Source organism: Erpetoichthys calabaricus, chromosome 4, assembly GCF_900747795.2.
Source record: "Erpetoichthys calabaricus chromosome 4, fErpCal1.3, whole genome shotgun sequence".
Classification (NCBI taxonomy): Eukaryota; Metazoa; Chordata; class Cladistia; order Polypteriformes; family Polypteridae; genus Erpetoichthys; species Erpetoichthys calabaricus.
In genome coordinates, this window is record NC_041397.2 from 133,321,741 (window position 1) to 133,342,173 (window position 20,433).

General features: G+C 38.9%; 1 protein-coding gene across 2 annotated transcripts in view; it reads right to left on the minus strand.

Moving 5' to 3' along the window:
* pir (pirin) overlaps positions 1-20,433 on the minus strand; it is a 120,035-nt gene that overhangs the window by 69,009 nt on the left and 30,593 nt on the right. For both annotated transcript variants that reach the window (XM_028799802.2, XM_028799803.2), the window contains exon 5: positions 13,335-13,541. In XM_028799802.2, the coding sequence (XP_028655635.1) occupies positions 13,335-13,541 (207 nt within the window). The remainder of the gene's footprint in view (positions 1-13,334; positions 13,542-20,433) is intronic.

The following is a 20,433-nucleotide window of genomic DNA, read 5'->3' on the forward strand; positions in this document are numbered from 1 at the left end:
ATGTCATTTAAGCACAGGGAAAAAAATGAACATGTGAAACATCCGTAATGTAATAAGGCACCAAGAAAAGTAACATTGCAATAATGCACGCTACGACCCGATCGCTGTAAACAGAAGTGAAAACAAAATCGAGCCCGGTGCATTCTTTAACTGCCTTGTAGCGCAGCGGTAGTGTTGCTGCTTTGCAGTAAGGAGACTGTGGAAGATTTTGGGTTCGCTTCCCGGTTCCTCCCTGTGTGGATAACGCTTTGAATACTGAAAACACCGGTATATCAATGTAATGAAGTATTATTATTCTTATGCGTCCAGCGCTCTCTCTCTCTCTCTCTCTCTCTCTCGCGCCTGTGTGTGTGTGTGTCGCTTGCTCACACGCACGTGTTCCTGCAGGCATACGCCGCATAATCATTTATTGATGGCTGAACAGTTCCGTATAGACACAGTTGTCTAAAAGGGGTGGTTTTGAGGATACAACAGTAAGTGAATGAAAAGATGGAACTCTGGAGACAGCAACATACAACTGTCTGTGACTGAAAACTGGTTTTGGCAGATACATGCATATCTTTTTGAAAGTTTGGCCCTGTGCCATATTAATTGTCATCGCAAAGGCCAATCTAACAGGAAGTTGTCTTCGTGTAAAAATAAAAGGCAAATTATCCACAACAAACAAACTGTTTTACACGCTGCATACCAACCCGCGGCGTAGTATATGGCGCATAATCATGCCGCTTTTTTAATGTTTTTTAAGCAGAGGGAAAAAAATGAACATTTGCAAAATCCGTAATGCTGCTTTCAGTAAGTACAATGCACACGCGTTTAATTTGTCGGCCACTTTTTGCCAGCAGTCTTTTCTGGTTTGGGCTGCTTTTGCAGTGTTACCGCTTGTGCATATTAAATCTTGTAATCCTTTGAGTAACTAATTAACTAACACCCACACACACACACACACACACACAGCTTATGTGAAAAAAATGCACCCATACTTTCATAATTTTGTTGCAGCCTATCAAAGACTTGCTGATCATGTTTTCTAGACTCAATATACATTGGCTTTTCACTCAGCGTGGGGGCGCACATTCATCTCGGATTATTACATCCAGCTAGTCTGCTAGACTAATGTGCTACACGGCTGCGTTTGAAAAACCGACTTATCCCGGATGAGTTTCACCGGCATTAATGATTAGGAATCTGGTTGGAACAAAACCCTGCAGTCACAGGGGTTCACCAGGACTGAGTTTGGGAAACACATATTCACATTGCATCATTCGGTTAGTGTTGTGTTTTTTTAAATGTGTGTTCAGAGATCTCTGCACTTGGAAGCTTTTGGAACAAAAGGTGCATTGAAAGTCCTGTGTGGAATGCGTGTGTTCAGGGGAGTGTGTCTTTAAATGTTTTTCAGGAGGAGGAGAGTGGGCAGATGACATCACATTAGTGTGGCGAGCAAGTGGGTGTGCACCCTGTGTGCACATACCGACAGCGTCAAAAGATGTCACTAGAAGGTTATCACGTGTGTATTTGAGAGGCATGAGAACCTCGTAATGCCCATGATCCAAAGGACCGCTAAAGAGCAGGGATATGGAGACCCTGACGTTGGGCCGGATTGTAAACTCAAGGAGAGGCATGAGGACGTTCTTGGAAGTAAATGGTGATAGTAGCTGGAAGGATTTGGGACATTGCCGCAATTTCTGCCTCGCCACCATAGGCTCCGGACATATTCATGTAGTCAGCGTATTGTTGAGCAGACTGTATAACAATGCCTCTGTGACTAACAACAATGGACACCACGTCGCCAAAGTTATCCCAATGTTGGCAAACAAAGCCAACAGCCATGTTGCGAAGCTTGAGAGCAACAGTTTCGTCAATGACATTTTTCCAGAAAAACCCGACTGATAGAAACAAACAGTTACCTGATGCAGGAATTTGTATAACATTGAAAGAGGTGTTGTTTCCATGAAATACATTTGAAGCGGTAGCCATGGAGGGCAAATGAACAGTCAACGTGGCTCACAGCTGTATTTGGATTGCAGCACAGACCAAAGCGAGTGAGTATGTGTTTGGTGAGCTATTGGGGGCGGGCACATGACTAAGCCGTGCCTCGAGAGCGAGGGTGGACATGGGAGGACGTTTCGAGTTGGCGGGCAGTGCTCTGAGGTGCGTTCCCTATCACGTGGGAGGAGGGTTAGAGTTTGTGGGCGGGGCTTCGTTGTTCCTTTCCAATGGTTTTCGATGGTGGACACGGTCGGGTGTCGTAACCGAAAAAAATAATGAAAAGTCAACGTGGCTCAGAAGTGCATGTGGACTGTAGCACAGACGAAAGCGACTTACGGGGTGGTCGGCGAGTTGTTGCGTTCGGGCACATGAGCAGGCAGTGTGAATGCCTGGAGAGTGAGGGTGGACGCGGGCCGGGGAATAAGGAGTGTTGGTGGGCGGGGAAACGTTCTCTGTGTTCCTGCAGGACCATCTAAGAAGACGCATATTTGTCGTGGATGCAAATTGCTGTATGTAGCGTGTAAAACAGTTTGCGATGGTGCACGCGGTCGTGTGTCGTAACCGAAAAGTCAACGTGGCTCAGAGGTGCATGTGGACTGTAGCACAGACGAACATTAATGACAGCGTGTTTTCCGAGGCATCGCGTCCGAGTTGGTGGCCGTGGCTCTGCGAGTTGTCGTCGTATCCAATGGTCTTAGAGTTGGTGGGCGTGGCTCCATCCTGCGTGCGCCATGGGTGTCTTACTTGTCGGCAGCTTAGTGAATTATATATATATAGATGTTTTTGCCAGGTATTTACAGTTTTACATTAATCATAATCTCTTGGTCTCTTCTTTTTTTCAAAAGTAATAATAAAAGAATTATATACCTAATACTTGCTGTATTGGTTACTAACAGTGATGAGTGAGCCCCACGAAGTTCACTTCATCATGAGTTTGGCAAAATCGTTGAAATGTTTGGAAACTTTGCAGAACTTGGCAATATGCATTGATGTCAATGGGGAAGGAGGAAGTGAACTAGTTTTGAGTAGATTATAATGGTGCAATAGTCTTAAGTGTGGAAGATTCTCCCAAATATGTTGGATTGATTATTATGGCCAAAACTGTGGCAGTAATGTGAGATGTGAGTCAGCAGTGCTGGCCATTGCTCCACTGTGCCTCAAACAACAAATAACACAGAACGATAACCACAAACAAAATGCAACAAATTGCCACAAATTAGAAATAAGTTGCACAGCTCCTTGAGACACATTTACAACCCGAGATGGCATGATTATACTATGCACTGCCGATCCCTAGAGCTGCGGCCAAAAAGGAAAATAATAAATGAACCAGAATATGAGTGACCTACACTACTTTTCTATTAGCTACACATCGCAAGTACAGAACAAACCAGCAAAGATAAATGTAACCAAGAAAGTAAATGTTACTGAAAAAAATTAATTTTACACACACAAAAAACAATCTGATATTTATTCAACTCCACATTGCAGCACACACCCCTTCACTGTTTACAAAAAACTCTCAATAAATAAACCAATAATTCACAAATAAAGATTATATAAAAAGTGTTAACTCACAGTGTACAAAAAGTCCTTGAAATGTCCATAAGTTTGATTGCTATTGTCTTAAAATTCGTGCTTGCGAGAGCTTTGCTGAGCCATACCATAAAACCAGCCAAAATAACACCCAAACTCTCTTTTCAAAGGTCCACCAGGCCTTCTTCAGAGTTCACCATTGATCCTCCACCATTCAGAAACCTTTTCCCTTCTGTATCAGCAAACCTGGGCGCATCTAATGGCTTCCCGCAGGCACTGCATTTCCTCGAATGCCAGCACATTCTCCCCTCACCTTCTGGGGCTGCCCTCTCTTATTTATGGCTGTCATTGGGCCTCCAAGTCAGGTGCACCTTCCAAAGCAGTCCATGGGTCTGACTACCCCTTAAGACTGAATTATGTATATACTATTATTAAAAAAAAAAAAAAAACAGTGAAATGTACAAACATACACTGACAGTAAACACACCTGACAACCGTTACAAAGTTAAAAAAAAAATGAATAAATAAAATAAGCTCACTAAGTTCTAATTTTCGGGGCACTGATTGGCCAAATCACAGTGTGACGGTGTGAGATTAACTCATTTTATTTTTTGAACTCCCAACTCCATGTAGATGGCACTTCTTTTTGGTCTCTGATCAATCTGTACAGATGCTTCCACTTTTTTCTGCCATAAAGAGGCGTCTGAGATTAACTCATTTTATTTTTTGAACTCCCAACTCCATGTAGATGGCACTTCTTTTTGGTCTCTGATCAATCTGTACAGATGCTTCCACTTTTTTCTTCCATAAAGAGGCGTCTTATAAATAGCAAAAAATCTTTTGTTATTATTATTATGATTATTTCAGTGTCTCATGAGCTTTCTGACTCTAGAAGGCTGAGGAGAGGACTCTTTTAATGTTTCTTGTGTAGTGTGACTTCAAAAAATGGACTTAGTAAGTGGCATGACAAACCAGACTCCTGAAGAGTGGAACTCTGAGTGAATATCACACATGCTGAAATTTGAGGTTTAGGGATGAACATTACATATTCAGTGGCAGTGCTTGATTTGCGATGGTGTTTTAACAAAACATGCTATCTGTCAAGCAATGGTGTTCAGGATTGTTGTGCATGTTCACAATGCAATTACATTATGTTTTATCACTTTTAGCAACATGCCCATAAAATCGTACTGTTTGAGTTTATAATGGGGTGTTCAACATTTTTCCTGCATTGTATAAATGACCCTCCATTTATTTTAGCTGTTAAATTGCCTGAAATTGCACACAAAGGTATTTTTCGATATAGTACAAATCTATAGTTGCTGTGGTACCCTAGTAGAAAAACTCAATAGAACAATTGTACTATATAGGTTGTATTTCTCTGTTTGAGCTTCAGTGTACCAGCAGTTAATGTATGTGTGCAAATCAAGCACTGTTGTGGAGTATATAACACTAATCTCTTTGTGCTCACAGAGTTCCAATCTCTGGGGCACTGAATTGCTGTGCTATGCAGTAGCTGAACACTACCCAATCTAAGGTACATGGCAAGGAGCATAACATGCTTAATCCAGCAGTAGAGACACAATATACAATGAACTTACGCTGAAAAATAAAGTCTTTTCATAATATTCCCATTATGGTCAGTTAATGCACTCCTGAAAAGAAAAGGTTATATGAGTTTTTTCTTTAACAACATTCAGTGTGAAAATCTGTCAGGATTATTAAGCACATCAGGCAGTGGCCTAAAAAGTGTGAGATGGAACACGCTTACATTATGCATGCATGAAAGTTCTGCACATGTGCAATCAGGTAGTGACATCCCCATTTAATGTGGCTGTTACAGCGCTGTAATGTAATGCTGGCCTCACAAACCATCATCATGGGTTGCTGGAAAAAAAAATGTTTGTCCAAGCCAGCAGCAGAGTGAATTCTCAGGAAAATTTTCAAGAAACAAGGTCACTGGCAATATCAGCATATATATTGTTGTCACACATGCATGGATAATGCACATCTTAAAGGTTCAGATGACTGTAACACTTCCACCCCAGACTGAGAAAGGGTGCTGTTCCTGACTTAATGTTTCTTTTTACCCACAGTTTGTGTCTTATTCCACAGAGAACCAGTGACCCAGTTCCTTTTCATCCCAGAAGCTCTACCCCTTCCGGCCTGACACAATATAACACACCATGAAGCCAGAAGCCTTTGTTCATTTTGGAACCAGCCCTGAAGGAAGTCAGAGCACCCTTGACAACTGGACACAAAATATCATTGTTTTGCACCTTCATGTGCCTATTTATTTTTGCTCTTTTTTTACACCAAATATATGAGGTTCTCCACCGGGAACCCAATAACTATTTGGTTGTAACGTTCTTCCTTTTAAACACTTTACACTTCAAAAAACACTTCACACCGATTAACGCTAGTTACTGAAGGATGGTGTTGGAAAAATTTCCTGATCAGACTTCAAAAACAGAAAAAACATTTTTGTGTCATCATTGGAGCAGAATGGTTACTACACAGAACATGGAGTAGAAGTGCATCACAGATTAATAAATATTATTTCATATAGCAATGTTTGTACCAAATATGACTTAATATTATGTATAATATACATTCCAGTCACATTGCATGCCTTTCAAAAAATTGTTAAAGAGATAAAAATCACTTGATTTTGTATGAATGTTTCATGACAAAGCTCTGAAAAAGTCTGTATGTGTAAATGAAAGAAAATTCAAAAGAAAAAATGTTTCATTGGTTTACTATGTTTATACAGTACAATAAAATATTTATCTTCATATTTTTCATAGACTAATAGCTGACAAAAAAGACTATAAAAACAACTTTATACTTTAAATGTAACAAACATTATACACTGTACATACAGTATATAAACAAGAAAATAACATGCATGGGTCAAAATGAGTGACTCCTGAGTAACCTTATGAACAGTAGATTGACAATGCCTCTTAATCGAACAATTAGAGTACTAATGCTGCAATTAGAGTACTAATGCTGCTGCTGCCTCCCAGAATGAAGGAAGGAGAAATGTGATTGTACAGTATGAATGATGTTCTAAATAATACTACACTGCTCAAAAAAACTAAGGGAACACTTAAATCACACATTGGACATCAATGCATGAAATATTCAAGTGGAAAATCTTTACTGAGTATTACTGTATAATTCGTTGAGAACAGAATGATATAACAACAGTCAATGGAAACCAAAATCACCAACCCATTGAGGACTGAATTCAACATCACACCGAAAATCTAAGTCAAAATTGAGATCACAGGCTGATCCAACTTGTGAGAATTTTATCACAGCCAATTATGTGACTCAGTAGTGAGTATGACCCCCACATGCCTGTATGCACTCCCAACAATGTCTGGACATGCTCCTGATGAGACAGCTGATGGTGTCATGGAGGATCGCCTCCCAGACCTGGATTAGGGCATCACAGAGCTCCTGGACAGTCTGTGGCAGTACTTGGTGGGGTGTGATACACTGATACATAACGTTCCAAAGGTTTTCAAATAGAGTCAGTTCTGGGGAACAATGCCTTCATCATCCATGAACTGCCTATACTCTCTGGCCACATGAGGCCGGGTATTGTCCTGCACCAGGAGGAACTTGGGGCCCACTGCACCAATGTAAGGTCTGACTATAGCTCTAAGGATTTCATCCCAGTACCTAACAGCAGTCAGGGTACTGTTGCCTAGCATGTGAAGGTCTGTGCAACCCTCCAAGGATATGCCTCACCAGACCATCACTGACCTACTGACAAACTGGTCATGGTAGACAATGTTTCAGGCTGCATAATGTTCATTATGGCGTCTCCAGACACTCTCACATCTGTCACATGTGCTCAGTGTAAACTTGCTCTGTGAAGAGAACAGGGCACCAATGGCAGAGCTGCCAAATGTGGTATTTTCTAGTGAATGCCAATCAAGCTTCATAGTGATGGGCTGTGAGCACAGGTTCCACTAGAGGATGTTGGGCCCTCATGTCACCCTCTTGGAGCCTGTTTCTGACAGTATGGTCAGAAACATGCCCACCAGAGCCAGCTGGAGATCATTTTGTAGAGCTCTGGCAGTGCTCCTCCTATTCCTCCTTGCACAAAAACAGATACCGCTCCTGCTGCTGGGTTGATGCCCTCCTACTGCTCTATCTAGTTGTACTCATGTAATGGGCCATCTCCTGGTATCTCCTCCATGCTCTTGAAACTGTGCTAGAAGACACAGCAAACCTTCTTGCGAATTAACGAATGGATGTATCATCCTGGTGGTGCAGGACTACACGTGCAACCTGAATTGGCTACAGGTACCACCTCATGCTACCAGTAGTGACTAGGACACTAGCAAAATGCAAAACTAGAGAAGAATCAGTCAGAAAGAATATGGAGAGAGCAATTGTCTGTGGTTATTAAGATTAATATCCTTGAAGCTTAATTGACTGTTAGACTGTGATGATTAAATGTTCCCTTAATTTTTTGAGCAGTGTATTTTCCATATTTAAGTGTTTTCAGTGTTTAAGTTATATACTGTAAATGCTGTATAGAAGAAAAAATATGCTTTTCCAACTTCACCATTCTCTGTAGTGCTTAGAGGCTCAGAGGTCAGCTGGCATCCTATGATACGCTTAAAAGGTCGCATCATCTTTTTAATACATATGCCTTATGCTGTGCAAATAAGTTATGTGGGCTGCAACCAAGCTAACTGGAAATTGAAAAACAGTAACAGATCAGAAAGACTGAGTGCAAAAATGCATTATGAGTGCTTGACAGCTTTATTGTGAGGTGGGCAAGGATAATTTTTATTTACATCAACGATGTAACCTGCAAATCGATGATGGACAATGTCATATACCATTATCTCAACTCTAATCAGGATGCTATGCAGCCAGTTAGTATGGATTCCCTTGTGCATCCATAAAATGTAGTAAGCACAGATACAGATATGTGGTCTTTCCTTAAGACTAAGGTAGTAAAGGCTTTTGTGAATCTTGATGACAATGAACGAGATGTCTTGTGACCACTTCAGATAATTAGTGGTGCTAACTGTAAGGATTTTAAAGCTGATGTCCATCTACACAACATTTGCAAGGATGCATATGCAAAGGGGGTGGTCTGCCTGTAGCTTTTTGAGGAGTGTGACAAGCTCCATGGTTTTGCGGACACAGACAGAGAGAGAGAGAGAGAGAGAGAGAGACAGAAAGAGAGAGAGAGAGAGAGAGAGAGAGAGAGAGAGAGAGAGAGAGAGAGAGAGAGAGAGAGAGAGAGAGAAGAAAGTGTCATTGTTGCACTGACATGACTGTGTAGGAAGGCAAATCTCTTCTTTATAAACTGAATATATGAAATGACAATATTTGATAACAAACAAAAATTATTAACAATGCAAATGCCAATCCTTTGTAACACAGGTCCTTTCAGTGTTTTAGGAGTAATGGATAGTTAAAGGGTAGGTAAAGTGTATTAAGGACAGTTAGATAGGGGGCAATAAAATAAACAAATAGGGATGTAGCAAATTCTTTCAGACCCCCCTTTTTGTAACTTTTGGTTTTGAATTACAAGGAATCACCTCCAACTGTCATTTTTGGGTTCAATACATATTGAAAAAGTAGTTTTCCGTTATCGCTTTGTCATTAAATGTGACATATAAGCACAGCTGCAGTTCATTCTATCTTGGTGTCCTGTGGAGAATTCTGTGTTCTCAATTTTCTTAGTGTGGTTAGCTGAACTGAACTTTGACTTTATATCTGAGTCACAAATTTTGCTCAACCCTTTGATTTCTGTCTGCCTGGTTTTGTTTTTACATTAACAGTTTTAGGCTTTTTCCTACCTTTTTACTAGCATTTTGACAGCTAACAGTTCGCTAAGTTTTCTAACAAATTTCCTGCAGATGGTGGCTGTGAGCCAGAATTGACTCAATTGCTTTCTTTTTTCATGTTTTTTGTTTGAAAATACTGGTTATTTGCTTCATGAATATGCTATGAGAATTTTTTGACGAGTTTGTTATTGCTTATCTGTTTAATCTACATGGAAGAATTTGTTGATGATTTTTGGTTAACCCGCACAAAAAACAATTAAAAATGAATTTATTCTTTTTGAAAGTGCACTGCATTACTCTAAATAGAATGCAAGCAAAAAAAAAAAACAAACAAAACAAGTAAATCTTTTAACATATATCTTGAGAGTAGTGAGTGACCCAGATATGAGTAATGCCTTTTCTGTAAAATGCTGAATATTGTTAACGATCTGGGAAAAAAAATGCCACTGAGGCAGTGTGTTCTAAAAAGTAAAAAAAAAAAGGGGGTCTGCACTGAGTGCTGTGGACAGGGGCGGGCAGAGACACAACTGCCACTCTTAATAAGTAGCCTCTGGGGTACTGGGGAGGAGGGACTTTTAAAAAGGAGGCTCAGGTAAAAGAAGAGTGTGTTTAACTCGTGGGGTGGGATGGTTTTGAGTTCAGTGCTTGTTTGTTTGTCGGCTTGTGAAGTCAGAAGAAAATAAATAAAACCATTGTTTAGTTTTTTTAGACAATTACCACCACTTTCTTGCGGGATTTATTTGCCGGCTTGGGAAGGGATACTACAATATGTATCTGATTTAACAAGTTAAACTAGCTTTATTTATTTTAGAGATCTTGGAGGCATTTTATATCAAAGAAAATTTTAACTAGGTTGGAATAATACTTTATCAGTGGATACATACGTAAATAGCATTTAAATTAACATGACATGAAAAATAGGAGCATTCTGTAGCATGTTTTCTCAAACTGGTGTTTTCTATGAATGAAAGTTAAAAAGAAAACACACACACACACACACAAATGCCTCTTTCACATGGGGTATGTAAGCCTTGAGATGAGATTCAAACAAAGTCCTGTTTTTTACAGAAGTTAAAGGGTACAGTTATCAGATTATCTGATTGAGCTAAAAAAACAGAGCCTCAAAAAACATCCAAAAAGTGGATGTGCATTGCTTTCAGCAACTGATGTGTTATATATATTTTTTACTTCATTTTAGCAGATGAAATAACTGTGAACAAATTACAGCACATACACTTGAAAACCTTTGCTGGACATACAGCTGTGCCTATAGTTTGTTTTTGTACAGCATGCTACATTGATACTGTAGCAACAGGCAAAATAATAACAAGTGTGCTTTCAATACTTTTCATCATACTGTAAGATTTAATATAAAATTATAATACCTACTTAATCCACTTCATGATTACAGGTCTGTAAGACACAATACTAGTAAATGAAATTGAACTGAAAATGTTTTGTAGAGGGCGGCATGGTGGCGCAGTGGGTAGCGCTGCTGCCTCGCAGTTGGGACACCTGGGGACCTGGGTTCGCTTCCCGGGTCCTCCCTGCGTGGAGTTTGCATGTTCTCCCCGTGTCTGCGTGGGTTTCCTCCGGGCGCTCCGGTTTCCTCCCACAGTCCAAAGACATGCTGGTTAGGTGGATTGGTGATTCTAAATTGGCCTTAGTGTGTGCTTGGTGTGTGGGTGTGTTTGTGTGTGTCCTGCGGTGGGTTGGCACCCTGCCCGGGATTGGTTCCTGCCTTGTGCCCTGTGTTGGCTGGGATTGGCTCCAGCAGACCCCCGTGACCCTGTGTTCGGATTCAGCGGGTTGGAAAATGGATGGATGGATGGATGTTTTGTAGAATATGAAAAATGTAATTTGTTATAATTCATGATCAAGCAAAACTAATTATTGTATCTGCACTCAGTAGGATTTACTATTGTAATGCATTATTTTTAGGCAGTCCAAATAATTAATCCTCCATCTGACAAACTAAAATTCCAAATGAAAGACTATATTATTCCAGTTTATGTTGTCTTTGCCACATAATTAAGATTACTGTACAAACCTTTTCAAAAACCTTCCTAATTAACTACTTTATACTTGCTACTGCAGGTACAGTGGTGTGAAAAACTATTTGCCCCCTTCCTGATTTCTTATTCTTTTGCATGTTTGTCACACAAAATGTTTCTGATCATCAAACACATTTAACCATTAGTCAAATATAACACAAGTAAACACAAAATGCAGTTTGTAAATGGTGGTTTTTATTATTTAGGGAGAAAAAAAAATCCAAACCTACATGGCCCTGTGTGAAAAAGTAATTGCCCCCTGAACCTAATAACTGGTTGGGCCACCCTTAGCAGCAATAACTGCAATCAAGCGTTTGCGATAACTTGCAAAGAGTCTTTTACAGCGCTCTGGAGGAATTTTGGCCCACTCATCTTTGCAAAATTGTTGTAATTCAGCTTTATTTGAGGGTTTTCTAGCATGAACAGCCTTTTTAAGGTCATGCCATAGCATCTCAATTGGAGGTCAGGACTTTGACTAGGCCACTCCAAAGTCTTCATTTTGTTTTTCTTCAGCCATTCAGAGGTGGATTTGCTAGTGTGTTTTTGGTCATTGTCCTGTTGCAGCACCCAAGATCGCTTCAGCTTGAGTTGACGAACAGATGGCCGGACATTCTCCTTCAGGATTTTTTGGTAGACAGTAGAATTCATGGTTCCATCTATCACAGCAAGCCTTCCAGGTCCTGAAGCAGCAAAACAACCCCAGACCATCACACTACCACCACTATATTTTACTGTTGGTATGATGTTCTTTTTCTGAAATGCTGTGTTCCTTTTACGCCAGATGTAACGGGACATTTGCCTTCCAAAAAGTTCAACTTTTGTCTCATCAGTCCACAAGGTATTTTCCCAAAAGTCTTGGCAATCATTGAGATGTTTCTTAGCAAAATTGAGACGAGCCCTAATGTTCTTTTTGCTTAACAGTGGTTTGCGTCTTGGAAATCTGCCATGCAGGCCGTTTTTGCCCAGTCTCTTTCTTATGGTGGAGTCGTGAACACTGACCTTAATTGAGGCAAGTGAGGCCTGCAGTTCTTTAGACGTTGTCCTGGGGTCTTTTGTGACCTCTCAGATGAGTCGTCTCTGCGCTCTTGGGGTAATTTTGGTCGGCCGGCCACTCCTGGGAAGGTTCACCACTGTTCCATGTTTTTGCCATTTGTGAATAATGGCTCTCACTGTGGTTTGCTGGAGTCCCAAAGCTTTAGAAATGACTTTATAACCTTTACCAGACTGATAGATCTCAATTACTTCTGTTCTCATTTGTTCCTGAATTTCTTTGGATCTTGGCATGATGTCTAGCTTTTGAGGTGCTTTTGGTCTACTTCTCTGTGTCAGGCAGCTCCTATTTAAGTGATTTCTTGATTGAAACAGGTGTGGCAGTAATCAGGCCTGGGGGTGGCTACGGAAATTGAACTCAGGTGTGATACACCACAGTTAGGTTATTTTTTAACAAGGGGGCAATTACTTTTTCACACAGGGCCATGTAGGTTTGGATTTTTTTTCTCCCTAAATAATAAAAACCATCATTTAAAAACTGCATTTTGTGTTTACTTGTGTTATATTTGACTAATGGTTAAATGTGTTTGATGATCAGAAACATTTTGTGTGACAAACATGCAAAAGAATAAGAAATCAGGAAGGGGGCAAATAGTTTTTCACACCACTGTATACTGATATAGATTTGCCATAATCAATTGTTTCCTTATAAAACGCAGCAGTACAATTGAAGCAGAAGTTTACTAACATACATTCCTTGACATGCACACAATACCCCAAAAAAAAAAAAAAAAAAATTGTTACATATATTTAAATATATTTTTATATGTGGTGTATTTTCTACACCATATAAAGTATTAAAAGAAGATTGTGTACTATAAGACAGTCTTTTAAGCACTTACTTAAAGGAATTTCATTTGCTTTAATTAATTGTACTAACCTTTTCTCCAAGAGCTTCTCCTGAAATCACAGTAATTGTCACCCCATTCTTGCTGGGTTTTGGAATTTCTTTGCTCTTTAGTTCTTGATACTGTGGTTCTATCATTTTATCGGACATTCTTAGGTTTACCCAGAGCTGAAGACCACAGACTGGTTCATCTGAAATAGGCATTTCAGCATGAACCACTCCCCGACCAGCAGTCATCCACTACAATGAAATAAAGAATAAATAGAACATAAATCATATAATTAATTAATTATGAACATACTGTAAATAACCCTGAAATTAGTATGTCTCAGACACTGCACAAAGATCATTATAAAGTTAATAGCTTTTTTATCTAATTTTTAAAATCCACCCGTGTTTTCTGGTAGCAAGAAATGAATAAAAAAACTGCCTTTTAAATCCAACCTTCTTAAAATTACCTTAAGCAAGACAGATGTGTGCCTTGACAAATTAATGACGGGTGTGCAAGAGATAGGAAATATTTATAGAAGATAAAACATTGCGTAACATTCTTAAACCCACTTAATACAATTTATTGTAATTGGTGTCTGGAGCATACCCCAGCTGCACTAGGGCAAGGCAGAAAACAGCCAAAGAAAGTACAGTACACCAGTCAGTTACAAGAGTAGGGCTATAGAGTCATATTCTGAGTCGGAAGCAATTATTGGGTTACTTGAGTCAGAGCTGGAGTTAGTAAAAATGCACCTACTCCGATTAAATGTGAATTGTAATATTGTATAATGTGTTACAATTTCCAGTTTCACATATACTAATTCAAATAAACTATTTTTTCTAGTCTTTTGACAAAGGTATAACCTCTTCTTAATTTTGAAAGTTTTATATTTTATTCAGTGTTACTCAATATTTGTAACTTCTTTAATAAATAATATAAAAAAGCCATCATGGTAAAAAGCTACAGCCTTTAAACCCAAGCTTTAACAAGTTAGGGTGCTAAAAAGTAGCCTGATGATTTCCATTGGCAGTGATAAAATGCTTTGTACCTTGTATGTTGTGTGCTTCATTGATTCAACATAATAAATATACTGCATTTCAAAAGTTTGGGGTCACCATTCTGGGATGATGGCCTTACAGGCAAAGGTTAAAGAAAAAGCCATATGAAAAACTGGCAAATAAAAAGGAAAAGTTAAACATTGATTGGACAGAAGATGACAGGAAAAGTGTATTACGCTCAGCAGCCAAGAGTCATCTTTTCGTTGCTGCAGATGATACTGGTATTTGGTGTATACTTTGTAAAGAAGACAATTGAGGACCTGTAAGGTATTAATTTCTCAAACTACACACTGTGATATTCTTATCCTCTTATGCAGCTGACAATCTTCACCTTTCCCTTCTTTTTCTATCCTGTATGGCAAGCCAAATTAACATTTAGAGATATCTCAAAATGAATTTTATGATATCTGGAAATGCATTTTAGATATCTCAAATTGAATTATAGATATCTAAAAATACATCTATTTCAAGATATCTAAAAAGAATTGTATGATATCTCAAACAGATTTCAAGATATCTTGAAGTGATATGCTGTACATTTTCAGATATCTGAAATGCATTTCAAGATATCTTAAATGCAATTTGAGATATCTTGAAATATGTTCATGTGCATTTTGAGATATCTCAAATACATTTCAAGATATCTTAAAATACATCTGCAGGCATTTTGAGATATCTGAAATACATTTTCAGATATCTTAAAATAGCTTTCTGCACATTATAAGACATCTCAAATACATTTTCAGATATCTTAAAGTAACTTCCTGCGCATTTCAAGATATCTCAATTACATTTTCAGATATCTTAAAATAACTTCCTGCGTATTTCAAGATATCTTAAAATCACTTCCTGTAAAATTTCTTATACTTTCAATGGAACTTCCTGCCTATTTTAAGATATCTTGAAATGCATTTAAGATATCTCGAAATGCACAGGAAGTGATTTTGAGATATCATGAAATGTATTTGAGATATCTTGAAATGTGCAGGAAGTTATTTTAAGATATCTTGAAATGTATTTGAGATATCTTGAAATGTGCAGGAAGTCATTTTAAGATAGCTTGAAATGTATTTTAGATATCTTGAAATGTGCAGGAAGTCATTTTAAGATATCTGAAAATGCATTTCAGATATCTCAAAATGAATTTGGGATATCTTAAAATGAGAAGGAAGTTATTTTAAGATATCTCGAAATATAATTTAGATATCTTAAAAAGCATTTAAGATATCTTGAAATTCATTGTTGTTTCAGATATCTGAAATACATTTTTAGATATCTAAAATTAATTTCATGATATCTTAAAATGGGTCTCTGCTCTATTTCAGATATCTAACAATGTATTTCAAGATATCTAAAATTGTATTTCAAGATATCTAAAATGCATTTTAAGATATCTTTAAAAGGACACCCAATTATTTCAAGATATCTCAATAGCACTTTCAGATATCTACAATACAATTTAAGATATCTCAAATACATTTCCAGATATCTCAAAACAGCTTCCTGTCCATTTTCAGATATCTCAAATACATTTTCAGATATCTCAACATCAATTCCTGCTCATTTCAAGATATCTCAAATACATTTTAAGATATCTTATAATAAACAAGAAGTCCCATTGAAATAATAGGCAGTTTTACAGGAAATGATTTTGAGATATCTTGAAATGCATTTCAGATATCTTAAAATGCATGAAAGGTCAATTTAAGATATCTGAAAATTCATTTGAGATATCTTGAAATACAGACACAATTATTTTGAGATATCTGAAACTGTATTTGAGATATCTTGAAATGCATTTGAGATATTCCGAAATGTATTGCAGATATCTTAAAATGTAAAGGAAAGTATTTTAAGATATCTCAAAGCGAGTTTCAGATATCTTAAAAAGTAAATTACATTTTAAGATATCCGAAATTCATTTTGAGATATCTCTAAATGTTAATCTGGCTTGCCATAATCCTGGTTATATCAAGTTTGCCTTTGTCCTTCAAGACTTTAATAGATGCCTTTGTTTGAAATCTCCAGTTTCTTAGCCATCTGTCACTTGGAATAACTTTGATTCAAAAAAAAAAAAAAAAACTATTAGACTGACACATTTCTTGAGAAAGCGGTTTCATTTTAGGCATTTTCTAACCCAGAACTGAACTTCAGAAATGTCAGTACTTTGTAACACAAGTGAATTGGATAACATTTTTTCAAAGGTGCTAATGCTGTTAGAACTTTTTCTCTAATATCATCAATTATCATGAACACATGACTAATTAAATATAAGCTAAAGGAGTTCACCATTAGGACACTCAAGGAACTGCTGCTGAAAATGAGGCTTATGTGGATAATAAATTAAATCAGTCATTTCAAACAGTAATGGCAATTATACACAATAGAATGCTTTGGCTAAATTTTTAAATAAAGTTAATTGTATTTTGATAATAAAATGTGGCAATTTATTTCAAAAACATGAACATTTCAGAGAAGTCTCAAACTTTATATTGGCTTAAATTACAAATAAAGGAGCTGCAGTCAATGCCACCATAAATTGAGGAGTCAGAGTAGAAGTAGAAGGTTTTGTGTACTGACTCCACAGCCCTGTACAGAAGCATAAAAGAGCATTAAATATATTTATCTTTCTAGAGAGATAATCCAATGGAATAGTGATGATTCCTGTAAATATTTATAGTTTGATTTTCTCATGCCAGGTCCATATCCTCATATACTGTTATTTGAATGTATAAAGGGATACCAAGTCTTCAGTAAAACTATGTTTGATTTGTTTCAATATGGATGTCTGATAAAACATTTTAATTTCAGTCATCTGAAAATAGTCTGAAAAACAGTCTTGCTGAATTAACTTTTGATATTAAAAAACTTACCATGTATGCACAGTACAACAAAAAGTATTCCCTGAAAAATATTTAAGTTTTGAATCTACTTATTTAGAAAATCAGTATCTTTACAATAAAGTATCAAGAAGTTCTGACTAATGTTTGCAGCTCAAACCCATTAAACCATCTTAATACATAATTCGCTAGCCTCCTCACTCACTCACTCACTCACTCACTCACTCACTCACTCACTCACTCACTCACTCACTCACTCACTCACTCACTCACTCACTCATGTCCGTCCGAAGCTGAAGCGCAGTCGCCTTCTGCGCACGTCCAAAGCCAAATGCGCAGTCGCCTTCTGCGCAGCTGCCCAAAAAACCTTACGAGACTGAGAAAGGCAACTTCGACCGACATCCAACCCCAACATCGCAGCAGGCGGCGGATTTACGGCCGCAAAAATTCAAAGAGAAAGGCGACTTCGATTAAAGCTCTAGAGGCCTGAAAGGCGATTTCGACTACAGCATGAGGCCTAATTACGCATTCTGATTCAATTACGCATTCATTCAATACACCTATATCAGGTTTCTGGTGCTTATACTTATTACTATTCCACTCGTGCCCGTTTCATCTTACGTTGTCGAAACGGGCTCTTTGTCTAGTTGAAAATAAGATAAACATCTATCTATATTTATATATATATATATATATATATATATATATATATATATATTGTAGCAGTTGACGCTCGCTTCCACCTCTCGAACCCTCAGGTACCACTCTTCAGACCAGGTGAATGTATAATAATAATAACTTTTTATTTTGTTATTATAATGTGCACAAAGCACCCTCCACTCCACACTCATTAAACAATAAACTCTCTACTATAAACAATACAATCCTCCACTCCCAGACACGTCGCCACCCTACCTCCCAGCTCAGCTCAATGTCTGGGCTTATCCAGAGTCCTTTTATAGCCCCTGACCCAGAAGTGGCTCCAAGCCAAACCCACAAGTCCGTTTTCCTTCCGGGTCAGGGCAAAGTCCTTTTCTTCATCCCGGGAGCACATCGCTTCTTCCAGTCACGTGACTGGGATGCACTCCCGGGTTATAGGGCATGCCAGAGCCCACTAGCCCCCCTACAGCGACTCCTGGCGGCCCCCAAGGTATCCAGCAGGGCTGTGTCAAAACACTACACAGTCCATGAGGCCCTGCTGGAACTCGGGGCGCAAATATGCTGTCCGGAGGGCTCCTCCTAGCGGCCTGGGGGTGACGACCGGAGTCCATAGCCGGTCGTCTGTCACAATATATATATATAAATAATTCACTAAGTCCATGGCAAGCAAGACGCACGCAAGACTGAGCCCCGCCCACCAACAATTCACTAAGCAGCCGACCATGGCACAAGCACTACAGAGCCAACAATTCATGCGAGAGCGAAAGCATTTGCCAAGAATGTTTTCATTAATCAAGAATGAAAGTCGGAGGTTCAAAGAAGATCACATACCATCGTAGTTCCGACCATAAACGATGCCGACTGGCGATCCGACGGCATTATTCCCATGACCCGCCGGGCAGCCATTACTCCCACTGGCATGACTTTGCATAAAGTTAAACTTAAAATTGGTTCAGTCGTCATGCTTCTCAGAAACCTCATACCAGCAAGAAGTCACTGTAAAGGCACTAGACTGATTGTTCTCAGCATTCACCGCAATGTACTGGAGTGTAAAACAATCGCAGCTCCTACCTCACAAACTATCCATATTCCCCGGATTTCCCTGACCCCATCAGATTCAAATTTGCCTTTTACTTTTACACGCAGACAATTTCCTGTTAGATTGGCCTTTGCAATGGCAATTAATAAGGCGCAGGGACAAACTTTCAAAAAGATATGCCCGTATCTGCCAAAACCAGTTTTCAGTCACGGACAATTGTATGTTGCTCTCTCCAGAGTTCCATCTTTTCATTCACTTACAGCACACAGGCGCGCACGTGAGAGACACACACACACACACAGAGAGGCGCGCGCCAGAGAGAGAGACACACACACACACAGGCGCGCGAGAGACACACACACACACACACACAGGCGCGCGACAGAGAGACACACACACACACACAGGCGCGTGTGCAAGAGAGAGACACACACACACACACACACACACACACACACACACAGGCGCGCGCGCGAGAGAGAGAGAGAGAGAGAGAATCCCTGACCCCATCAGATTCAAATTTGCCTTTTACTTTTACACGCAGACAATTTCCTGTTAGATTGGCCTTTGCAATGACAATTAATAAGGCGCAGGTACAAACTTTCAAAACGATATGCCTGTATCTGCCAAACCCAGTTTTCAGTCACGGACAATTGTATGTTGCTCTCTCCAGAGTTCCATCTTTTCATTCAATTACAGTCGTATCCTCAAACCCACCCCATTTTGACAACTGTGTCTTTCAGGAAGTGTTCACCCATCAATACATAATTATGCGGCGTATGCTACGCTGCGGGTTGGCTAGTTTAGAATTCTTTCATTAATTTGAATGACAAGCTTTAGCCCAAGATACATTTTTAAACCAACACATTTTAATTTTATTCAGCTTCTCAATGACCTTGTAGAGCATGGATGGGCATCCCTACTTCGCTGACCAACAATGACCCCAAGTTTTCATTTTCACTATTTCTGTATTACTGAATATGCCTTTGCTGTTAATGAAACAAGGTATTCAATTAGGTGAGTTGTAATTCCACAACAAAATACTTACAAAAGAATAATCAATGATGGGGTTCCTCTAAGGAATGCAGACTTCGCCCCTTACCTGGAAAAATGATCAATAACAGACCAAGTAACACTCAGGGACAGCTCTTATAGGTAAGAGCTCTGAACCCAACTTCAAGCAAAGGCCCATAACTCAAGGAATGACAACCTTGAGGGACAAGCCCATAACTCAAGGAATGACAACCTTGAGGGACAACACTTTGCACCAATGGTCAACCTAAAATGGTTTATGTGCACCGAAGAGCCCAATTGCAAGACTTCTATTCCTTCCTATAAAAACTAAGACCCTACCTCATTGCTTACTCCATAAAGTTCATAATTCCACCTGGCCAAGATATCTGCTGTATATGTATTCTTGCATATATCCATCTTCCATTATTTTACTTATGTTACTATTTGTCCTTATGGTATTATTTTGTTTATTAAAAGGCGTGTCTGGAATTATTTGCTGAGTATAAGTGCAAGGACACATTTGGACCAC